This window comes from Ranitomeya imitator, chromosome 6 (genome assembly GCF_032444005.1).
Source record: "Ranitomeya imitator isolate aRanImi1 chromosome 6, aRanImi1.pri, whole genome shotgun sequence".
Lineage (NCBI taxonomy): Eukaryota > Metazoa > Chordata > Amphibia > Anura > Dendrobatidae > Ranitomeya > Ranitomeya imitator.
This window is the reverse complement of record NC_091287.1, coordinates 21774906-21795129: the sequence shown is the minus strand read 5'-3', so window position 1 is coordinate 21795129 and position 20224 is coordinate 21774906. Positions and strand designations below refer to the sequence as shown.

The following is a 20224-nucleotide window of genomic DNA, read 5'->3' as shown; positions in this document are numbered from 1 at the left end:
TGGTAGAGCTTCGATAACAAAGACCATGTTTCCAAAATGCTCTCGGCCAAAGCTCATTCAAAACTGATATCTGAAGTCTAATCAAAACCTTAAAATCAATCAATTCTAATATAGAAATCGTTATCCGGGCCTAACCCTACTAATTTTCATCTTTTCTTTACCTATGGTGGTCATGCATGGTCCGAAACATCAACAGTTGGTCCAATTGAGCTAATGAAATTCATCAGACATGTTTGGAAAAATGTTAAAAAAATGAACTTCCCTTTTAGTTGGACAGAAGGAGAGGAATCCTGCTAAGAACCAAGTCTATGAAACACAGAGAACCTGAGACTCCATCATGTAATGCAAAGGTTTCAGATGGAAAAGTACGTAAACAATTTCAGAGTCAACTTTCTTGGGCCTACTGGAACCAGAGGAGATTATTTCAGGCGCTCATGCCCAAATATGCAGATGTTCCCATTCACTTGTAAATGAATTGGGATCTCTGTTGCTGGCAAAATCTGGTTTTCACCAAATTATTCCATTAGAAATAGATCCAAGGAGAAAGAGATTGCTCCAAAGTCACCTCTGAACAGAGAGCCCATCGGACGTTCCTTGGTAGCTATGATGGGATTGTCTAGTCCAATGCTGGTCATACCTGACATTTATATTCATTATTTGTAAGACTATATTCCAAAACATTGTATAGATAAATGTTCATTATAGAAAAGTTACAAATAATTTGATTGTGCAGATTAAAGGAGCCGATTGGGACTTATATATTGATGACCTATTTCATCAACAACAGATCGGTGGAGATCCAACATCCGGCAGCCGATCGGTGGAATCAGCTATCATCTGCTCTGACCTCAGTTGGATATAAGAAAAGTACAGAACAGAACCCTGTGGTCCTATAATAGGAACCACCAGGGTAACAGGTCTTTTTATCATATTTCTACCTCTTAAATCTTCCCGAATCACCTGTGAGTGATCTTATTGAGAAGTGCAAGGAACCGCAGCAACTCAGCCATGATGTGGAGACCCCATTATGTTATAGAGCGGGGGGTCGAGTGCTGAGGAGCATTCCATAACTGTAGAGTCCAACCCTCCTCTGAGTTTGGGTTTGGTGATTCCAGGAGAACGTTACCCCCTGACTGCATTGTACCCGCTATACAGATGGTGGAGGAGGATAATGCTATGGGATATTTATCAAGTGGTGACCTTGGACCCTTAGTTCCACTGAAATGAAATCTTTTTCGAAGATTTATGGGAACAGTTTGGGAAGATCCTAATCTGTCCCCCATTACTAAGGTCGATACAAACGTGGGGGGGACAGACATGAGCAGATGCACAGAGCCCGGACCTCAGCCCCATTCAACACCTATAATGGAGATTGTGATCCCAGCCTCTTCCCAACATCAGTGTCTGACCCGACAAATGTTCTTCTGTATGAAGGAGAAAAAATTCCCACAGACGCCTCCAAAATCTTGTAGAAAGAGCAGGAGCTGTTGTGTAGGGGGCACATACTTTTCTCTGCATGGAATAAATAGATAAATAAATGTATAGATCAGTAATAGGGATGAGGACTTAGCCTTTGTGTAAGTCAGATGTGATAGCTCTCATGGTCATCTCTCCGCTTCTCGTCTGTGCTTTCTTCACCTTCGGTATTATATATTACCATCACTTTACTTAAGACTCGCTGAGTCCACATTACTCCAGGACTTTAATATTTCAGCAGCGTTTCTGAGGTAGAGGCTTGTGGCTTTGGCACTGTGTAGTTCTAACTCTTCTGCATCAATGATGTATTTATTGCTCACCTATTGTGGAGAACAGTAAACCATTTGCGGTCTCTGCTTAGATCAGAAGCCGATGAGCTCTGCAAAGATCTCTTAAAGGTACAACCAAGATCATAGAATCCAACGTGCAATGTTCGGATGTCTCCAAGTCACAGGTGGCATGTGAACCGAGGTCTCCACCACCCTAGGAGCCTCCATGATCACCTTCCATGATGGCTGAGAAGAAGTGGCCACTGATTCCGATTCCTCTATCGAAGTCTAAAGTAGTCACTAATCTCGTTGTCTTCATATTATATTAAAGACTTGGGGAAAAGGGAAACGCAAATGCATGGCCATATTAGATGGTTGGTTGGTGCCCCAACAAATCTTCTTTCCCAATGGTCCTCCACCCAACCACCTAAATCTACTCCGGAGCTAAATTTACATTCTGGATCCCACAAAACCATGATCACAATACTAACTATAAATCACCTACACGTATATATTACAAAACGACCATATACAATCTAGTATACTTTTATTTCTGGATCCCTTTATGAGTTAAATTATTTCTATGAAAGAAGAAGGATAACACAGGGATAATAACACCAGTGACACAGCATCAGCACGCATAGGCTCAGGAGTGTAGCGTTCACGAGTGCAGGTGGTAGCGTAACCCCAATCCTACACAGATAGGGTACATTTACTTATTACATTATATAAAGGGCTGGCGTGTAATACTACATTTCACCTGTAGTGGCCACTGTGATAGAAATGTGTGATGAGTGTCACTTATCTTGATGGTATGTAATACTACATTTCACCTGTAGTGGCCACTGTGATAGAAATGTGTGATAAGAGTCACTTATTGGACAGCATGTAATACTATATTTCACCTGTAGTGGCCACTGTGGTAGAAATATGTGATAAGAGTAATTTATCTTGACAGCATGTAATACTATATTTCACCTGTAGTGGCCACTGTGGTAGAAATGTGTGATAAGAGTCACTTATCTTGACAGCATGTAATACTATATTTCACCTGTAGTGGCCACTGTGGTAGAAATGTGTGATAAGAGTCACTTATCTTGACAGCATGTAATACTATATTTCACCTGTAGTGGCCACTGTGGTAGAAATGTGTGATAAGAGTCACTTATCTTGACAGCATGTAATACTATATTTCACCTGTAGTGGCCACTGTGGTAGAAATATCTGGTTAGACTCAGTGCAAGGGAGCCCATCACTGTTCCTGGCATGCAATACTACATTTTGCCAATAGTGGCCACTGTAGTAGAAATGTGTGATGAGTGTCACTTATCTTGATGGTATGTAATACTACATTTCACCTGTAGTGGCCACTGTGGTAGAAATGTGTGGTCAGGTTCACTTACCATGATGGCATGTAATACTACATTTCCCCTATAGTGGCCGCTGCAATAGAAATATCTGGTTAGGCTCAGTCCAGGGAAGCCCATCACTGATCGTGGCATGCAATACTGCATTTTGCCTATAGTGGTCACTGCAGTAGAAATGCGTGGTCAGACTTACCTTCTTGTAGAGACGTCGATCACCTGAGGTTTCAGTAGAAAGTTTTTGTCTTCTAAAGACCAGCCCTTTAAATTTTGCATTAGGTGTTTTGTGCCCTCATACAGTACGTGATATTAGGGACTTACATGAGCAGCATAATCCTTGTTTCCCGAGTCCTATCAGCATGTTCAGGCAGAGGTTGCAGTAGGCAGGTTTATTGAAATGCTTCAGTCTCCACACATGCTGCCCATCGTCCTTCACGTTCTGCAAGGAACAATGGTAAAACATGACAGTCTGGCTATAGACGTACACGGGAAGAGTCATGAGGTGTAGAGCACAACTGGACCTACAGATCTTAAGAGTTGGGGTCAGCTGAAGTGGGCATCAGAGCGACAATCAGCACCCGGGTCACTGGTTTGGGGAGGTTACTATTTGTCGACATATCGGTGCCAAAAGAATTAAAATGTGTAAGGATGACTTGTTTACTAGGAAGAGTAGATGTTCTTGAGAACGTTTTGACAGTGGTTACTTTTCCATTGATGACCTGTATGGAGTCTTGCTTTTTGCCTGCCGAGTTGTAGCTTTCAGTGATATCATTTTGTAGTCCATGTGATGTTTTTATTTTATTGTATTGCTTGTGCTCAAAAAATGGAAGCTCTGGTGTTTTGTTTGGTTTTCTTTACAACAATTATCGAATGGGTTAATTAGTTTATATTTTGATTAGACGTTTACAAATGCGGAGATGCTAAGTAGCTTCATTTTTTTTTTAATTTTTAATTTCCTTATTTTTCGATTTTGGAAAGGGGGTGATTCAGACTTATGTTTTGGTTTCTTTAAAACATTTTTCTTTTTACCTCTCACTTTAGTTCCCTTTGGGGACTTAAACCTGAGATTGCTTTAATCACGATCAAACTTCATGGGAGTGCAAAGATGGCAGTGAAACATTGCCGAGAACCGATGAGCGTCAGAACGGGATCCACTCTGATGTTGTACCGCTTAAATGCCAGTGTCGGGGATTGACATTGGCACTGAAGTGGGTCAAAAGCAGTGATCAGATCTAGGTCAGATCGCTGCCGACTGGATAACACAGGTGGCTTCTGCCTCTATTGAGTGGGCTCCGCTCATACTCTGCAGTAGGAAGTCCTAGTATGACCTTCTTCAGGACCATGTTAGTGCGGATTATTCACAGTTTTTGTTCTAACTTTGAACTACTTTTTTTAAGTCTCTAGAGAAGTTATGAAAAGATGCACTGCATGTTTAATTGAAATTTTCAAAATATCAATTTATAATTTTGGTAAGGGTCAGGTGATATAATTTTGGTAAAGGTCCGCTATCTCTCAGATCACTCTCTTCTCAACCCTTTCCAATGTGGTTTCCCCTCTTTACTTAAACTGCCTTCACTAAAATCTATAACGATTTACTAACAGCTAAATCTAATGATCCCTGCTCTCTGCTGATTCTCTTGGATCTCCGCAGCATTCGATACTGCAGATCACCAGCTGCTCCTCACTATGCTCCGCTCCATCGGCCTCAAGGACACCGTTCTGCCCTGGTTCTCCTCCTATCTCTCTGACCACTTTTCACTGTATCTTTTGAACATTTCTTATTTCACTTGGATGCGTAGGGCCACAGACGGGGTCGCTGCCACCGTGACCACCCCTTTAATGATGACCGGACCCGGTACCGAGTACCCCTAGGCCATGGCGGGCGTAGCACCTTCTAAATGTGTCAATCATATTCTGCTCCTTCCTACTCATCTGTCTCCACATCCTCCATGTACCCAATAGCACATGGTGACTGCGCTTAGACAGATCCTGGCTGATCACGTATCCTGCAGGTTAATGTCATAATGATGGCCGGGCCGAACATAACAAGTGCGTTCTACCAGGGTCGGCGTCAGCACCCGGCGTACCCGGGCAAGTGCCGGGACCCTGCCGAGACAGGGGGCCCATTCAAGGCTATATACTAGATGGCTGTTCTATAAACTAAGTGGGCCGTGTTATATACTATATGGGCTGTGCTATATACTACGTGGCTGTGTTTATATGCGATCATTAATCGTGGTATGTGTTAAAGGGGGGCCCACTAAGACTCTTTCGCCCGGGGCCCTCAAAAACCTGGAGCCGGCCCTGCGTTCTACCTATTGTCTCCCCCCTATTTCCTCATAGCAATCAGCAGGACCCTCACTCCTCCTGTACTTTGTGATAGTAATAGTAGTGTCCTTTGTCTATGTAGCACTTCATGGCTTAAATATGACTTCTAGACTTCTCTTGAGCTGCACCGATGCTCCGGAATTCGCTTCCACATTTTATTAGATTATTTCATTTTGTCCTCCATTTTTTCTTTAAGTGTTTAGTGTCTCAGTGCCAGAAATCATATTTGTGTGCGCCTTTAAGTTTTCTATTTAAATCTACAAAGCCTTTTCATAACATAAAGAGAAGTATATTTAGCCGTTCATCTGAAGTGAAGCTTCATTGAGACAATTTTGCCCAAATTTATAAACCATTAATGCCAGTTCCGACCAATTTATTTTTATATGAATCTTCTTTTAGCTGCTGAGAGTCACAGAAGCTACGGGATTTTTTGTAATTAGACTCTTGGGTAGAATAAAAATGTTTTAGGCATCTGACCTTTGTTAAATTCTAGAAACACGGGAGAAACAGCAATTGGGTAAGAGAGACAAAAAATAGCAAGGGAGACAGGAGGTAAAAGATATGAAAGAAGGACAGCAGAAAGGCAGGAGAGGACAGAGAGCAAATAGGCAGGAGAGACAACGGAATAGCAGGAGAGACTGTAAAAAGTCAGGAGGTAGAAGATATGAAAGAAGGACAGCATAAATGCAGGATAAGACAGAGAGAAAATAGGCAGGGGAGACAACGGAATAACAGGAGTGACTGTACAAAGTCAGGAGGCAAAAGATAGGAAAGAAAGATAGCAGAAAGGCAGGATAGGACGGAGAGAAAATAGGCAGGAGAGACAACGGAAAACCAGGAGAGAAAGTAAAAAGTAAGGAGGAAAAAAATAAGAAAGAAAGATAGCAGAAAGACGAGAAGAGAGAGTAAATAGGCAGGAGAGACAAAGGAATAACAGGAGAGACAGTACAAAGACAGGATTTAAATGATAGGAAAGAAGGACAGCAGAAAGGCAGGATAGGACGGAGAGAAAATAGGCAGGGGAGACAACGGAATACCAGGAGAGACAGTAAAAAGTAAGGAGGGAAAAGATAGGAAAGAAAGATAGCAGAAAGGCAGGATAAGACAGAGAGAAAATAGGCAGGAGAGACAACGGAATAACAGGAGAGACAGTAAAAAGACAGGAGGTAAAAGATATGAAAGAAGGACAGCAGAAAGGCAGGATAGAACGGAGAGAAAATAGGCAGGAGAGACAACGGAATAACAGGAGGGACTGTACAAAGTCAGGAGGTAAAAGAAAGGAAAGAAAGATAGAGGAAAGGCAGGAGAGATAGCAAATAGGCTGGAAAAGCAACAAAATAACGGGAGAGACAGTAAAAAGACAGGAGGTAAAAGGAAATAGGCAATGAAGACAGAAAGGCTATACAATAGCAGGGGAGATAGATAATAGGACACGGGGTAACAGGTAGTCAAAAAGGAGACAAAATGGCAGGAGAAACTGCAAATGTCAGGAGAGACAACAGAATATCCCCTGTCAGTACAAAGACAGTGGAGGAAAAATAAGGGCAAGAAGAATAGCAGAAAAGTAGGAGGGACAGCAAATAGTAAGGAGTGACCACAAAATACACAAGACCACAGAAGGCTGGAAAGACCTCAGCTATGCCATTGTTTGAGCAGAGCACATTTCTTATCTTTCTCTGGGCATCTGAGGGAGAATGTTTTTTTCAAGAAGGGACTCGCATGATGATTGTAGAGTAAAACATTAAAATGTGTAAGCCCTGCTGTGCAGAAATAGAAAAGGAGTAATTTGATATTAATAAACTTTTTGCAGACCTACATTGGGCATTTTCTGGGTGGTTCAGGAGGAAGAAAGAAGTTCTGCCAGACTTCACTCCAAGAGGCGGGCAGCAGCACTATGGTTTGAGGAGCGCTAACAAGTGAAGTATAGAAAATCTAAAATAGCCAACTCTATTTGCTATAGACATTAGATGTATGTTGGCTTTCTGCCTCATATATTCACAGGGTCGGACTGGCCCACCGGAGAAGCGGAGGATTCTCCGGTGGGCCCAGGCACTGACAGCTGCTGTCATATTGGCTAGCAGCTGCCTAGGGCCCCCACTGCTCCAGGGGCCCCCAGCCAGTGGAGTGTCGCTAATAGCGGCACATCCAGCTGCTTTGGGGCCCCTGAGTCAAGGGGGGCCCTCCTGGTGCCAGAGAGCAGCAGCTGGACAGGAGCCTGTCCCTGCTGCTAAAGAGAAATGAATGTTCATGCTTCCCCACGCCCCCATGGGCGTGGAGAGGCGTGAATACCATTTCACTTTAATGGCTGGCAGCGTTAGCCGCAGGCTGAGGCTAACACTGCCCACCGCTGCTGCTGAATGGGAGGCCCCTAAACCTAAAGGGCGGCGATCCTTGATTGTGATCCCTGCAGCTTGAGTCCAGAGCAGACCTGCAGGGATCCACGCCGTCCTCCTTCTTGCCTGGCACTTCCTGTCTGACTCAGCGCGACTGGATGACGTCATCATTCAGCGCAGCTGTTTTAGAGAGAAAGTTGCCAGGATGTGCTGTGGCTGCTGGGAACGTGCGGAGAGGTGAGTGGGTGCTGTGTGTGTGTGTGCGTGTGTGTTTGTGTGTCTGCCGCGTGTGTGCGGCTGTGTGTGTGTCTGTGTGTGCATCTCTGCCTGCCTGCATGTGTGTCCCTGCCTCCGTGTGTGCAGCTGTGTGTGTGGAGGGAGGCAATGATGATGGTGGTGGGGGAAGCAATGATGATGATGGTGCTGGAGGCAATGATGATGGTGGGGGGGCAATGATGATGATGGTGGTGGGGGAAGCAAAGATGATGATGTGCTGGAGGCAATGATGATGGTGGTGGGGTCAATGATGATGATGATGATGGTGGTGGGGGCAATGATGATGATGGTGGTGGGGGAGGCAATGATGATGATGGTGGGGGAGGCAATGATGGTGGTGGGGGAAGCAATGATGATGTTGGTGGGGGAGGCAATGATGATGATGGTGGTGGGGAAGCAATGATGGTGGTGGGGGAGTCAATGATTATGGTGGTGGGGGAGGCAGTGATGATGATGGTGGTGGGGAAGGCAATGATGATGGTGGTGGGGAAGAAAGCAATGATGGTTGTGGTGTAAAGGACAAAGATGGTAGTGGTGGAAAGGACAATGGTGGTGGGGGAGGAGGCAATGATGGAGGTGGTAATGAGTACAATGGTGGAGGGGAGAACAATGATGATGGTGGAGGGGGCTGCATTATACCCTATGAGGGGGCTACATTATAATTCTATGGTGGCTGCATTATTCTCTGAGGGGGCTACATCACACTACATGAGGGAAACTGCATTATGCCCTATGAGGGGCTACTGTATATTCTATCAGGGGCTGCCTTATGAGGGGTTGGCATTATACTCTGAGAGGGATACAGTGTATTCTATGGGGGGCTGCCATATCAGGGGTTGGCATTATACTCTGAGGGGGCTACCTTATGAGGGGGTTGCATTATACTCTGAGGGGCGACATTATATTCTGTGGAGGGGCTGCATTATATTATATCATATGTGGGGGTCTGCATCATTCTCTAAGGTGGCTACATCATACTATATGAAAGGAGCTGCATTATGCCCTATGAGAGGGCTACAGTATATTCTATGAGGGGCTGCCTTATGAGGGGGTTGCATTATACTCTGAGGGGCTACATTATATTCTGTGGAGGGGCTGCATTATGCCATATGAGGGAGCTATATTATATTCTATGGGGTGCTGTATTATACCCTATGAGGGGGGCTGCATTATATTCCATGAGGGAGGCTACATAATATTCTATGAGGGGGGATACTTTATATTCTATGAGGTGGCTACCCCATCCCCTGCTACATAATTAAGATGTGTACTACCTTATATTATGCCCTGATATTAGCGTGTTTTACTACACAATTGGTGATCTTGAATTTATTTCTATGTAGCTACATAGTGGGCCTCAAGAATGATTTTCTGTGGTGGGCCAAAGGTGCTCCAGTCCAACGCTGTATGTTCAGATGGTATCTGAAAGAAGAACCCATGCTTGTCGACAAAGCCATGGCCATCGCTTGGGGGGGAATGCTTGACCACAGTTGGGTAGAGATGCAGAGAGGGATTGCAGCATGTCTGTTGTCTGCAGACACCACCTCTCCTGTCTGTTTTTCTTAAAGTTACAACAGTCAGTTTCAACAGGACAATGACCCCAAACACACCTCCAGGCTGTGTATGGGCTATCTGACCAAGAAGGAGAGTGATGGGGTGCTACACCAGATGACCTGGCCTCCACAGTCACAAGACCTGGACCCAATCGAGATGGTTTGGGGTGAGCTGGACGCAGAGTGAAGGCAAAAGGGCCACAAGTGCTAAGCATCTCTGGGAACTACTTCAAGATTGTTGGAAGATCATTCCCGGTGACTACCTCTTGAAGCTCATCAAGAGAATGCCAAGAGTGTGCAAAACAGTCATCAAAGCAAAAGGTGGCTACTTTGAAGAACCTAGAATATAAGACATATTTTCAGTTGTTTCACACTTTTTTGTTAAGTATATAATTCCACATGTGTTAATTCATAGTTTTGATGCCTTCAGTGTGAAAGTACAATTTTCGTAGTCATGAAAGTACAGAGAAATCTTTAAATGACAAGGTGTGTCCAAACTTTTGGTCTGTACTGTATATATATGCATAATGTGTATGTATGTTCATGTACCCAATGTGTGTTTAATGTTATGCTTGGATGTGTAGCACATGTGAAATCCATAAGTAAAATGTACAGCATGTGTGAAGTATGCTATTTGTATGTATATGATTGTTTTATGTATCTAATGTGTGTGCAAGTGTGTATTGTATGTATGTGTGCATTGCGTGTTTAATGTGTGCAATGTGTTTATAATATGTATGTACATTTGTGTCATGTGTTTGTATTTGTCGGTAATGTGTGTATGTATGTGTGTTATGTTTGTCTAAAGTGTGCGTAGTAATTATATATGCGTGTTATAATGTGTATTCATCAGTGTATTACATGTATGTGTGTGTTTGGGTGACATGTATATGTGTGTAATGTTGGTGTTTATGTGTGTTTAAGTATTGTAAGTATGCGAAGCATAGCAGTATTATATTGGTTACACTATGGCACTACCATGTATGTGTGTGTGCAGTATTGTAGCGCTACTTACACATGTCCACACTATTAATACAAATGTGGTAGAGTCTATCAAATAGATAGCCAAAATATACTAGATGTAATCATTGCATGGACATTAAACTACCTACTTTCTATCTTTTTTTCTTTTTCTCTTTCTTTCTTTTTCTCTTTCTTTCTTTTTCTTTTTCTCTTTCTTTCTTTTTCTCTTTCTTTCTTTCTTTTTCTCTTTCTTTCTTTCTTTCTTTCTTTCTTTCTTTCTTTCTATTTCTCTTTCTTTCTTTTTCTCTTTCTTTCTCTCTTTCTTTCTTTCTTTTTCTCTTTCTCTTTTTTTCTTTCTTTCTTTCTTTTTCTCTTTCTTTCTTTCTTTCCTTTTCTCTTTCTTTCTTTCTTTCTTTTTCTCTTTCTTTTTCTCTTTCTTTCTTTCTTTTTCTCTTTCTTTCTTTCTTTCTTTTTCTCTTTCTCTCTTTCTTTCTTTTTTTTCTCTTTCTTTCTTTCTTTTTCTCTTTCTCTCTTTCTTTCTTTCTTTCTCTCTTTCTTTCTTTTTCTCTTTCTTTCTTTCTTTTTCTTTCTTTCTTTCTTTCTTTTTCTCTTTCTTTCTCTCTTTCTTTCTTTTTCTCTTTCTCTTTTTTTCTTTCTTTCTTTCTTTTTCTCTTTCTTTCTTTCTTTCTTTCTCTCTTTCTTTCCTTTTCTCTTTCTTTCTTTCTTTTTCTCTTTCTTTTTCTCTTTCTTTCTTTCTTTTTCTCTTTCTTTCTTTCTTTCTTTTTCTCTTTCTCTCTTTCTTTCTTTTTTTTTTCTCTTTCTTTCTTTCTTTTTCTCTTTCTCTCTTTCTTTCTTTCTCTCTTTCTTTCTTTTTCTCTTTCTTTCTTTCTTTTTCTTTTTCTTTCTTTCTTTCTTTTTCTCTTTCTTTCTTTCTTTTTCTCTTTCTTCCTTTCTTTCTTTCTTTCCAATGCTATCTATCCTATTTCTTAATTTTGTTCTTGTTTTTATTTTCTTTCTAGAAAGTAATGTGCTTGTAGGGTCTAGTTGAATCAGAGATCACATAAAGACCTACTATGATAAAGTAACCTTTATGAAATGACCACTGAGAATGTCACGTACTGACATGGAGAACACACAACAGAGATTACTGAATCGTCACCACCGGACTGTTGAATGTATGGAACCGCAGGAGTCCTAAACTGATCCTGTGCCAGCGGAGGTCGGCACCTTAGGGGAGAACATTGGGGCGCCCCCGCTCATTGCCTGCGGTCCCTAAGAAGCTCTAGTAAGGCTGATACCATGTAGCCCACAATGTGCCCACGGGGGACCACTAGCACTAAGCAAAGTCCAATCCTACAGCTACAGGGAAATGATCAAACAACAAGATACATCTAAAAAAGATTGATAACAAAGAATGTAAACAACACGTGACCAGAATTGGTCATTAACTCATTTGGAAACTAACAATTCCTGTATCTTAAATTGAATTGACTTGTATCAATATTAATCCGGAGCATAAAAAAATAGATCTAATTTGTCCCAGATTATACCATGAAACATCGGTGTACCAACTGCGAAACCATTGCGATATCATAAATGTCCATAGATCAGTATCTAGATAGATTACTTAACCCTATGCATACGCTAGCTAGATACACCTGGAGCCGTATTTTCTGTTTTTTTCAATACATCTCATAGCAATGGATTTGTAGTCATCCGTGAGAGCGAGTCTCAGGTCTCTACCTCTACGCGTTTCGCCCTTCTGTCTCATCAGGAGCTCCGATATAATGATAGACAATACGTTAATGATGTCGTATGATGCAAACGTCAAACTGCCTTACTAGGCATCTTAGGGGCAGCCGCGATGAGCTGGGGCGCCCCAATGTTATTCCCCTAGGGTGCCGACCTCCGCTGACAGGCAGAGGATCCGTACAGGATCAGTCCGGGGGTGCGGAACGTTTGTGACGGTTCAGTAATCTAAGATGTTGTGTCTTCTCCATGTCAGTACAGGACATTATTAGTTCTTATTTCATAAAGGTTATCTTAATATAATATGTCTTTATATGATTTTTGTTTATAGTTTCACATCAATCATCTCTCATATGTATCTGCCGTATTAATCGCATATTGTTTCTCTTTTTTTTTGCCTCTTGTTTTCCTTTTCTATCTTTTTCCCTTCTTTCCATATTTCTATCTATAGCTCCCATAGCCTCCGGTTACCGATGGATTCTATAATCTGTGTCTGCCATCTAGTGGGCATAAAGTAAAATGTGTTTCCATTTAGAAAGTTCCGAACCTTGTTTGTATGATGAAATGTACATTATGCAGATTTATAAAGTTCACACTTTTCTATTTCTCTTTATTACATCTGCATTAATTGGGGTACAAATACTTTTATATCACAGAAGACTTCAAATTAATATTGTTCTGAAAGAATTGTGCCGCTTTTCATTCTGCCTCCACTAGATGGCGATGAATGATCACCAGTGCTTAGTGCATGAGGGTCCTTGGCCCCTCCTGGTCACAGACATGTCCCCAATAATGTTGATCATCGCTAAGATCTGACAGGTCATTACTAAATCGTCCCTTAAGTAAATCCTGGTGGATAAAAAAAAGTTAATTAAAGTTACTTCCACATGGGATTTTCTTCTGCTGAAGTTTTGGTGCAGTGTGTCAGAGCCTGTTTGCACAGTATGTGTATGATACATTATACTGTGTTATGTTATATTACCAGGATATCAATAATGCAGGTTTTGAGGGGCGGGGGGGGGGGGGGTGGAATCTATCCAACCCCATGATAAACACAAATGTAGAATTCAGGGAGACAGTCCTGGATCGTTGGCACAGGGGTGCGGCTGGTGGAGCAGGTGCCAGGGTGCCGGCTGTAATAGCTGGCACAGGCTGCTCAGCTTACAGGTATGGCTGTATGCAGGACCGCCATCGGGGCATTACTGGAGAAAGGGCCCCAGGGTGTAATGTACTGTGCTGTAATAACATGAATTACATGAGGGTGGAGGGGGGGGACAGAAAATGAGGATGAACTGAGACTGGGGGGTGGGGAGAGGAAATAATGATTGAGATTGGGGAGAGGAAATAATGATTGAGATTGGGGAGAGGAAATAATGATTGAGATTGGGGAGAGGAAATAATGATTGAGACTGGGGGATGGGGAAAGGAAATAATGATTCAGACTGGGGGACAGGGAGAGGAAATAATGATTAATTGAGATTGGGGGATGGGGAGAGGAAATAATGATTAATTGAGATTGGGGGATGGGGAGAGGAAATAATGATTAATTGAGATTGGGGGATGGGGAGAGGAAATAATGATTAATTGAGATTGGGGGATGGGGAGAGGAAATAATGATTAATTGAGATTGGGGGTGGGGAGAGGAAATAATGATTAATTGAGATTTGGGGTGGGGGAGAGGAAATAATAATTAACTGAGATTGGGGGTGGGGCAGAGGAAATAATGATTAATTGAGATTGGGGGATGGGGAGAGGAAATAATGATTAATTGAGATAGGGGGTGGGGCAGAGGAAATAATGATTAATTGAGATTGGGGGTGGGGGAGAGGAAATAATGATTGAGATTGGGGGATGGGGAGAGGAAATAATGATTAATTGAGATTGGGGGTGGGGGAGAGTAAATAATGATTGAGACTGGGGGGTGGGGAGAGGAAATAATGATTGAGACTGGGGGGTGGGGGAGAGGAAATAATGATAGAGACTGGGGGGTGGGGAAGAGGAAATAATGATTGAGATTGGGGATGGGGAGAGGAAATAATGATTGAGACTGGGGGGTGGGGAGAGGAAATAATGATTGAGACTGGGGGATGGGGAGAGGAAATAATGATTAATTGAGACTGGGAAATGGGGAGAGGAAATAATGATTGAGACTGGGGGATGGGGGAGAGGAAATAATGATTGAGACTGGGGGATGGGGGAGAGGAAATAATGATTGAGACTGGGGGATGGGGGAGAGAAAATAATGATTGAGACTGGGGGGTGGGGGAGAGGAAATAATGATTGAGACTGGGGGGTGGGGAGAGGAAATAATGATTGAGACTGGGGGGTGGGGGAGAGGAAATAATGACTGAGATTGGGAGATGGGGAGAGGAAATAATGATTGAGACTGGGGGATGGGGGAGAGGAAATAATGATTGAGACTGGGGGATGGGGAGAGGAAATAATGATTGAGACTGGGGGGTGGGGAGAGGAAATAATGATTGAGACTGGGGGGTGGGGGAGAGGAAATAATGACTGAGATTGGGAGATGGGGAGAGGAAATAATGATTGAGACTGGGGGATGGGGGAGAGGAAATAATGATTGAGACTGGGGAGAGGAAATAATGATTGAGATTGGGGAGAGGAAATAATGATTGAGACTGGGGGATGGGGAAAGGAAATAATGATTCAGACTGGGGGACAGGGAGAGGAAATAATGATTAATTGAGATTGGGGGATGGGGAGAGGAAATAATGATTAATTGAGATTGGGGGACAGGGAGAGGAAATAATGATTAATTGAGATTGGGGGATGGGGAGAGGAAATAATGATTAATTGAGATTGGGGGATGGGGAGAGGAAATAATGATTAATTGAGATTGGGGGTGGGGAGAGGAAATAATGATTAATTGAGATTTGGGGTGGGGGAGAGGAAATAATAATTAACTGAGATTGGGGGTGGGGCAGAGGAAATAATGATTAATTGAGATTGGGGGATGGGGAGAGGAAATAATGATTAATTGAGATAGGGGGTGGGGCAGAGGAAATAATGATTAATTGAGATTGGGGGTGGGGGAGAGGAAATAATGATTGAGATTGGGGGATGGGGAAAGGAAATAATGATTAATTGAAATTGGGGGTGGGGGAGAGTAAATAATGATTGAGACTGGGGGGTGGGGAGAGGAAATAATGATTGAGACTGGGGGGTGGGGGAGAGGAAATAATGATTGAGACTGGGGGGTGGGGAAGAGGAAATAATGATTGAGATTGGGGATGGGGAGAGGAAATAATGATTGAGACTGGGGGGTGGGGAGAGGAAATAATGATTGAGACTGGGGGATGGGGAGAGGAAATAATGATTAATTGAGACTGGGAAATGGGGAGAGGAAATAATGATTGAGACTGGGGGATGGGGGAGAGGAAATAATGATTGAGACTGGGGGATGGGGGAGAGGAAATAATGATTGAGACTGGGGGATGGGGGAGAGGAAATAATGATTGAGACTGGGGGATGGGGGAGAGAAAATAATGATTGAGACTGGGGGGTGGGGGAGAGGAAATAATGATTGAGACTGGGGGGTGGGGAGAGGAAATAATGATTGAGACTGGGGGGTGGGGGAGAGGAAATAATGACTGAGATTGGGGGGTGGGGAGAGGAAATAATGATTGAGACTGGGGGGTGGGGGAGAGGAAATAATGATTGAGACTGGGGGGTGGGGAGAGGAAATAATGATTGAGACTGGGGGATGGGGAGAGGAAATAATGATTGAGATTGGGATATGGGGAGAGGAAATAATGATTGAGACTGGGGGATGCGGAGAGGAAATAATGATTAATTGAGATTGGGGGACGGGGAAATAATGATTACCGTAATTGAGACTGGGGGTGGGGGAGAGGAAATAATGATTAATTGAGATTGGGGGATGGGGAGAGGAAATAATGATTAATTGAGATTGGGGGATGGGGAGAGGAAATAATGATTAATTGAGATTGGGGGTGGGGAGAGGAAATAATGATTAATTGAGATTGGGGGATGGGGAGAGGAAATAATGATTAATTGAGATTGGGGGTGGGGGAGAGGAAATAATAATTAACTGAGATTGGGGGTGGGGCAGAGGAAATAATGATTAATTGAGATTGGGGGATGGGGAGAGGAAATAATGATTAATTGAGATTGGGGGTGGGGGAGAGGAAATAATGATTGAGATTGGGGGATGGGGAAGAGGAAATAATGATTGAGATTGGGGGATGGGGAGAGGAAATAATGATTAATTGAGATTGGGGGTGGGGGAGAGGAAATAATGATTGAGATTGGGGGGTGGGGAGAGGAAATAATGATTGAGACTGGGGGGTGGGGGAGAGGAAATAATGATTGAGACTGGGGGGTGGGGGAGAGGAAATAATGATTGAGACTGGGGGGTGGGGGAGAGGAAATAATGATTGAGACTGGGGTTGGGGGAGAGGAAATAATGATTGAGACTGGGGGGTGGGGGAGAGGAAATAATGATTGAGATTGGGGGATGGGGAGAGGAAATAATGATTGAGACTGGGGGATGGGGAGAGGAAATAATGATTGAGACTGGGGGGTGGGGAGAGGAAATAATGATTGAGACTGGGGGATGGGGAGAGGAAATAATGATTGAGACTGGGGGATGGGGGAGAGGAAATAATGATTGAGACTGGGGGATGGGGGAGAGAAAATAATGATTGTGACTGGGGGGTGGGGGAGAGGAAATAATGATTGACACTGGGGGGTGGGGGAGAGGAAATAATGATTGAGACTGGGGGATGGGGAGAGAAAATAATGATTGAGACTGGGGGGTGGGGGAGAGGAAATAATGATTGACACTGGGGGGTGGGGGAGAGGAAATAATGATTGAGACTGGGGGATGGGGAGAGAAAATAATGATTGAGACTGGGGGGTGGGGGAGAGGAAATAATGATTGAGACTGGGGGGTGGGGAGAGGAAATAATGATTGAGACTGGGGGGTGGGGGAGAGGAAATAATGACTGAGATTGGGGGATGGGGAGAGGAAATAATGATTGAGACTGGGGGATGCGGAGAGGAAATAATGATTAATTGAGATTGGGGGACGGGGAAATAATGATTACCGTAATTGAGACTGGGGGTGGGGGAGAGGAAATAATGATTAATTGAGACTGGGGGTCGGGGACACCAAAGGGTGATGATTCGAGATGGGGGAGAGTAAATAATAATGATGAATTGGTAAATTTAGTCTCGGGGTGTTTGGACGGCAAAGGGTGATGAATTGAGGGTGGTCCCTGTTCCTGTGCAGGACGGCACCACATCACTTTTTTCTTTGTGAGGAGACGCCGCACACCCCTGATCTTTGTGCTCTTTTGCTTTTCATGGCATCTTTTTGTGCTCTGGAGCGTTCTTGGAGCATATCAGGTAGTATTAACACTAGGACTACTGGTATAGTCATTTTGACTACTTGCACTTCAATAGTTCTAGTCGGGGTCACGAGTCCAGTAGTCCTAGTGTTAACTGCAAGTGAGTCCTGGCTTATCTGAGTGCATGCTTCTGCAGCCCTGTTCTTTTTTGGTGGTTATCCTTCTAGAACGTTGTCTATATGTGACCTCTATACGATGCATGATTATTATCTTATCCTCATACGGGGGTAACTTTACAATTATAGAATTTAGAATCTTAGAAGCATTTTTCATTTTGCTCTTTGTGACACATATGGCCACTTAGGTATCTTACACGGTATCAGGGGAGTTGGATGATCATTGTGTCATGTTAGAGTAGAGTAGGGCCCGGCCTAAAGAGTCTACCTTGTCGTGGTGGCAACTTAAGAAATCTTTTGGCCAAAAAATAAAAGCGTGGGGACCCTTGGCGTGGGTTACGAGCTTACGTATTTTTGCCAAAATATCAACCAATACCTCACTATTTTTGTATATTTTTTGCACTATATTTTCGGGGTGCAGCCTAACCAAACACGTTCGGTCTCGCATGAGGGGTGTTCGCACTGGGATGCATTGACAGTGTGCTGGCCAGCCCGCCTAATCGAAAAGTAGGGGCGTGACTAATAGGCTGTGAACCAGACACTATGCAGTACCATTGTGTGAACAACGCCCTATGTGGACCTTCATTGTGCACTTGTATACTGGGCAGTCACCCCCTCCAGGAGTGGATATGTGGAGAGTGGCTGTTGATCTGGTATATCGCACCTGTGTAGCCAACATCCTGCTTTATGGGCTGGCTGCACCCTGCAGTGCATTTATTCCAAGATCTGGGCAGGTCAGTGTTGCTGCCTCTATTTCTGCTGTTTTATGCTGAATTTTTGGAGACCTTGAGTCTTTAGTGGCTTTGCTACTGCTTGTGTTTGTGATCTGGTGTTTAGCGGGAACTGTTATGTGTGATTGGTGAGGACGTGGTGCAGAAGCGGAGCTTTTCCCAGAGAGGGCGGTGAGACTGTGGAAGGTGTGAGAGGTGGAGCTTTGACGGAGTCTCTAGGGGGCCCCCAAAATTTTGCTAGTATGGGGCCCTGAAATTCCTGGTGGCAGCCTTGGTTTTATGTAAAAGGGATGAAAATGGTCTAAGACCTTCTTTCAAAATCTGAAAGTTGGGATGAGTTGCACTTGCTGGGAAAGGAGCGCCACCCTAAGGCTTAAACGGAATCTGTCACCAGATTTTTGCTATTTAATCTGATGCAGTATGATGTAGGAGCAGAGACCCCGATTCCAGCGACGTGTCACGTACTGGGATGCTTGCTATAGTTTTAAAAAAAATCAGTGTTTTATCAGAAGGAGATTATCACTAGATGACTAGTTGCCTCGTGCCTTTAGTCCTCCTGCTCTGTCTAACCCCTCCCCCATCAACGATTGGCTGCTTTCAACGTACACAGAAAGCTGCCAATCAGTGGTGTGGGCGGGGCTATACAGTGCTCAGCATTCAGAGAAATGCTAGATAAAGCAGAGAATCAAAATTGCGCCAAGTGTCTGCTATGTGATGCTGCTCACAGATACATACCAAAAGCCTGCTGAGAGGTTCCCTTTAATAATATTATTATTATTTATTATTATAGCGCCATTTATTCCATGGCGCTTTACATGTGAGAAGAATCATGACGTTATAAGGCATGTACAAAGCCCGAGACCCTCCTCCATCTGGACCCCCAGATGAAGCATGGCGGAACACCCGTCGGCGTCTGAGTTGGAGGCCGATGTGGTGACACAGTCTATTATTATTCCTTTGGGTAGGTCTGATTATAATATACATGTATACGTGACTATACATACCCGTTATCATTACTCCTTGGTAGTATTCTGCCATCTGGTGGCTATCCTTGGTATTATATACAGGGATGGGCGCGCCAGGCTCGGGCGGAGGGCACCACACTGACCTTCAGGTTATAAGAAGGACTTTGTGTTTATGGCTACAATGAAGGGCAGGTTTTAGCTAGAAACTACAACAACCCCAGGATTGAGACCCCCTATGGTCAGAGGGCAGGGCGATGTCATATGACGTTACTTGATATAAGGATTATTACTAGCAATATGGAGGCGATTATACAAAAAATCTATTAGAACAAAAAAACAACTTACATTTTCCAACCCAAGTAAAACAAGGAGGGGGATGGTGGTCATTCCCCCTTGAATCCATTCATCCAGTGAGACCGTCCCATCGTGGTCGTAGTCGATCTCTTGCATCATTTCATGGAGAATCTGTGGTCAGAAGTGGAGGACATCACACAAGGGCAATTAAGATTTGTATTATTGTTACAACATTGAGTGTTTTCTAGACCTTGTCCTGGTCTGCTGGGGTGCAGGAGGAGGACATGGTCAGTGGTAAATCTGCAGTCAATGTCCTCCAAAATCCTGTAAGCCATCGCTAGAGGGAGCAGAAGAGGACTGTTTGGGCATTAAACATGGCCTAAATTCATGTGCATTAATATCTTCAGCTCCCCC

General features: G+C 43.5%; 1 protein-coding gene across 3 annotated transcripts in view; it reads right to left on the bottom strand.

Annotated features, from left to right (window-relative positions):
• DGKB (diacylglycerol kinase beta) overlaps positions 1-20224 on the bottom strand; it is a 790513-nt gene that overhangs the window by 512119 nt on the left and 258170 nt on the right. For all 3 annotated transcript variants that reach the window (XM_069729311.1, XM_069729309.1, XM_069729312.1), the window contains exons 9-10: positions 19862-19981; positions 3431-3548 (exon numbers count right to left, since the gene is read on the bottom strand). In XM_069729311.1, coding sequence (XP_069585412.1) covers positions 3431-3548; positions 19862-19981 — 238 coding nt within the window. The remainder of the gene's footprint in view (positions 1-3430; positions 3549-19861; positions 19982-20224) is intronic.